We start from the raw sequence: 3,064 nt of genomic DNA on the forward strand, positions 1-3,064 counted from the left end.
TGACTTTTTGAAACTAAAAGTACATGATTATGATAATAAAAACGACACCTGCTACGTATAATTGTGGTATAAAAAAAATTACCTTTTATTTTATAAGAATAAAAAAACATTTTGCCCAGCTATATTTTATGTAAATTCTCTCTCTCAGTGCATGTTAGTATAAAGGCATGAAGATAATATATGTATATATATATTTTATTTAAGTAGGAACTCAAAGGTGAATGATGAGGACAATGGCAAGACAGTAATTTTACATATACAGTGACACTCCTCCCTTGGCCTTTAAATACCTCTACTGATCAACCTTGATGGGGACTAGTAATTAGCTGTGTAGTAGTCTTCCATATTCTCTTCCTTACTTCACCTCGATTCTTCTTCTCCACTGAAAATTCCCTGCAGACATGGAAGATCAAGCACGAGTCGACACCCGCTCACGGCCGAGCCACGGCGGCGAACAACCCGATCAGAGGACCGAGCCGGTGAGGTCACGGTGGACGCCCAAGCCCGAGCAAATCCTGATTCTTGAATCCATCTTCAACAGCGGGATGGTCAACCCACCAAAAGATGAGACCGTCAGAATCCGGAAGCTGCTTGAGAAGTTCGGCTCAGTGGGCGACGCCAACGTCTTCTACTGGTTCCAGAACCGCCGCTCCCGTTCTCGCCGCCGTCAGCGCCAAATCCAGGCCAGCCTCAGCAGCGGAGACAAGCCACAGGCGCCGCCCGGGGGCGGCGGCTGCACTGGTGGCGGAATTGAGTATGCAAACATTGTGGCGACAGGTGGGTTCGCGCCTAATCCAGGGGCGAATTACCCTGTGATGAACGCGAGCTCCGGTTGTCTGGTGGGCTCTTCATCGTCTTGTGGGTTCGGTGGAAATGGCGGTAATAATTCCGATGATCTCTTCCCGTTTTCGGGGCAGACGACAGGGCTGTCGGTCCAAGAATATGAGCAAACCCCGATTTTTTGTTCCCCTGATGCTTCCAGTTTGCACTATCAACCAGGTCAGTCACACACACACAACACACACTTAAATTAACTCTTGACATGTTTTAGCAGGAAGAAAATATTCTTCTTGCTGGTCCAATAACATTAATTTTCTGAATTTCTTACTCACTTGTCCAAATAATCCACCTGATTCTTCCCCCTCCAGCAGAAACCCTAAATTTCTCGAACTTCAACCCTCGATAATTCACGTTCACACGAACAAAATATCTCAATTTCTACAAGAAAAATAGTTGAATCGCTATGAAACTTTTTTATAATAAAATCACCGTGGAGCTAATTAGAAAATAAAATTTTCATGACGGATCCACATTATTTAATTTATATTTTAGATAATTTACTGTTAATTAAACTCTTTAGCATATAAATTTTTGTTTCTAAACGTATTAATAACATAAATTATCAGTAAAAATTCTATTTGCTCGGTCGCCGACAGTAATTTTTTTCATTGCTATTCAGTCGTTTGATAATGATCATTTTATTCTAATTTAGTATTTATCCGAAACGATCCTTTAATCCAAATTCTATTGCATCTTTTATTTCTTTTTCATAAATATATACACGTTGTCAGGTATATAAATTTTTTTTTTAAATAAAAAATCACTCCAGTACGTAGAATTTAAATTAAAAAATTCAATCTCCTTATTCTATGCTTTGATGCATGGTTTAATTTTGGAAAATTAAAATTGTAGAAAGGTTGGACGTCAATTTATTTATTAATTTGGGAATATACTAAGAAAATTAGTTTATTTTTTTTTCTATTATTATTATTATTATTTATGTTTGGGGGTTGGTTTTGAATTTCAGATGTAATAACAGTGTTTATCAACGGGGTAGCAACAGAGGTGGGGAGGGGGCCGGTGGACATGAGGGCGATGTGCGGTGGAGATTTCGTGTTGTTTCATGCATCGGGAGTGCCGGTGGAGGTGAATGAGTACGGATTTCTGATGCAGAGCTTGCAGCATGGAGAGAGCTATTTTCTGGTATAATCAATCAGATTATTATTATTATTATTATTATGAAATTTTTATTTAAATTTGATTGGATCGAATTAAACTATTATAACGTAAGTATAATATATTTATTATATAATTAATTATTTTTTTAACTATTAATATATTTTATTTATCATATAATGAATTTATGTCATTGGATTTGAGTTGGAATTATTTTTATTATTACCTTAAATTAGGGAAACCTTTGCATCGGAAATTGCATGTCTGAAAACGTCAGCCCCCCTTCTAACTTTATTATATATATATATTTGCACTGAATTCTATTACGATTAATGTCATCAGTTACAACTTTCTTTTAAGGGCCAAGAAAATATTATTTTTTAAATCAGAACTATACTATCCATTCAATTTCTCACAAAATACTTTCCTCGTGCATGACACAAGTCCATGTTCTTGACTAGGGCTTTGTAAACGTGTCAAAAGTCCATACACTAGATTTATATTTTCTCTATGCATCTATATATGATACGTGTATAATTTTCGAGGATTAAATGTATTTTTTGTCCGTTATTTAGTATTTAAATGGTTTAATTGTTTAGAGTAGTATTTAATTTTATATATTTTTGCAATTTCAATCAATTTTTCATTGGAAAAATACATGTACATTGCATGTAATCTTGTAAAATTAGAATTATTGTTTCTATTAATTTATTTTTACAACATTTCTATCTTTTAACTTTTTACGCTAACTTTTTGCATATATATATATTTGCGTTTTCAGTGTCTCTTTTTGCTGGAGTTCACATTTCTAGCCGGTGGACGTGACCTTTGGCAAAAAATGAACTGAAATCTCAAAAAATTTAAATGATACGACGCTAAAATACTACTATAGATAATTAAAAACTAAATTTAAAGACTCTTTAACATTTTACAACACATAACTGAGTTAATTTACGAGATCAAAAGTTCATTAATTAATTAAAGTGGGTGATTTTTTGAATTTATTTTTCAGGTGCCAAGACATTCTTGAAATTTTGAGTATTGCAAGTCAGCTGTCTGTGGGAGCTTTGGTCCTTCTAAACTAAACCAGGATTTGCTCTTGTTTTGT

At 34.8% G+C, this 3,064-nt stretch overlaps 1 protein-coding gene across 1 annotated transcript; it reads left to right on the plus strand.

Annotated features, from left to right (window-relative positions):
- Positions 294-3,057, plus strand: LOC105162721 (WUSCHEL-related homeobox 11-like). Its single transcript, XM_011080823.2, has 3 exons — positions 294-999; positions 1,808-1,983; positions 2,969-3,057. Exons 1-3 carry the CDS (start codon positions 402-404, stop codon positions 2,984-2,986), a joined length of 792 nt encoding a protein of 263 aa, XP_011079125.1. The 5' UTR covers positions 294-401; the 3' UTR covers positions 2,987-3,057.

The sequence above is a fragment of the Sesamum indicum genome, linkage group LG5 (assembly GCF_000512975.1).
Source record: "Sesamum indicum cultivar Zhongzhi No. 13 linkage group LG5, S_indicum_v1.0, whole genome shotgun sequence".
NCBI classification, from domain to species: domain Eukaryota; kingdom Viridiplantae; phylum Streptophyta; class Magnoliopsida; order Lamiales; family Pedaliaceae; genus Sesamum; species Sesamum indicum.

Coding starts and splice junctions, on each gene's coding strand:
- LOC105162721 (XM_011080823.2), top strand. CDS start 402: ATGGAAGATCAAGCACGAGTCGACACCCGCTCACGGCCGAGCCACGGC. Junction 1,000..1,807: donor CAGTTTGCACTATCAACCAG/GTCAGTCACACA, acceptor TTTGAATTTCAG/ATGTAATAACAGTGTTTATC.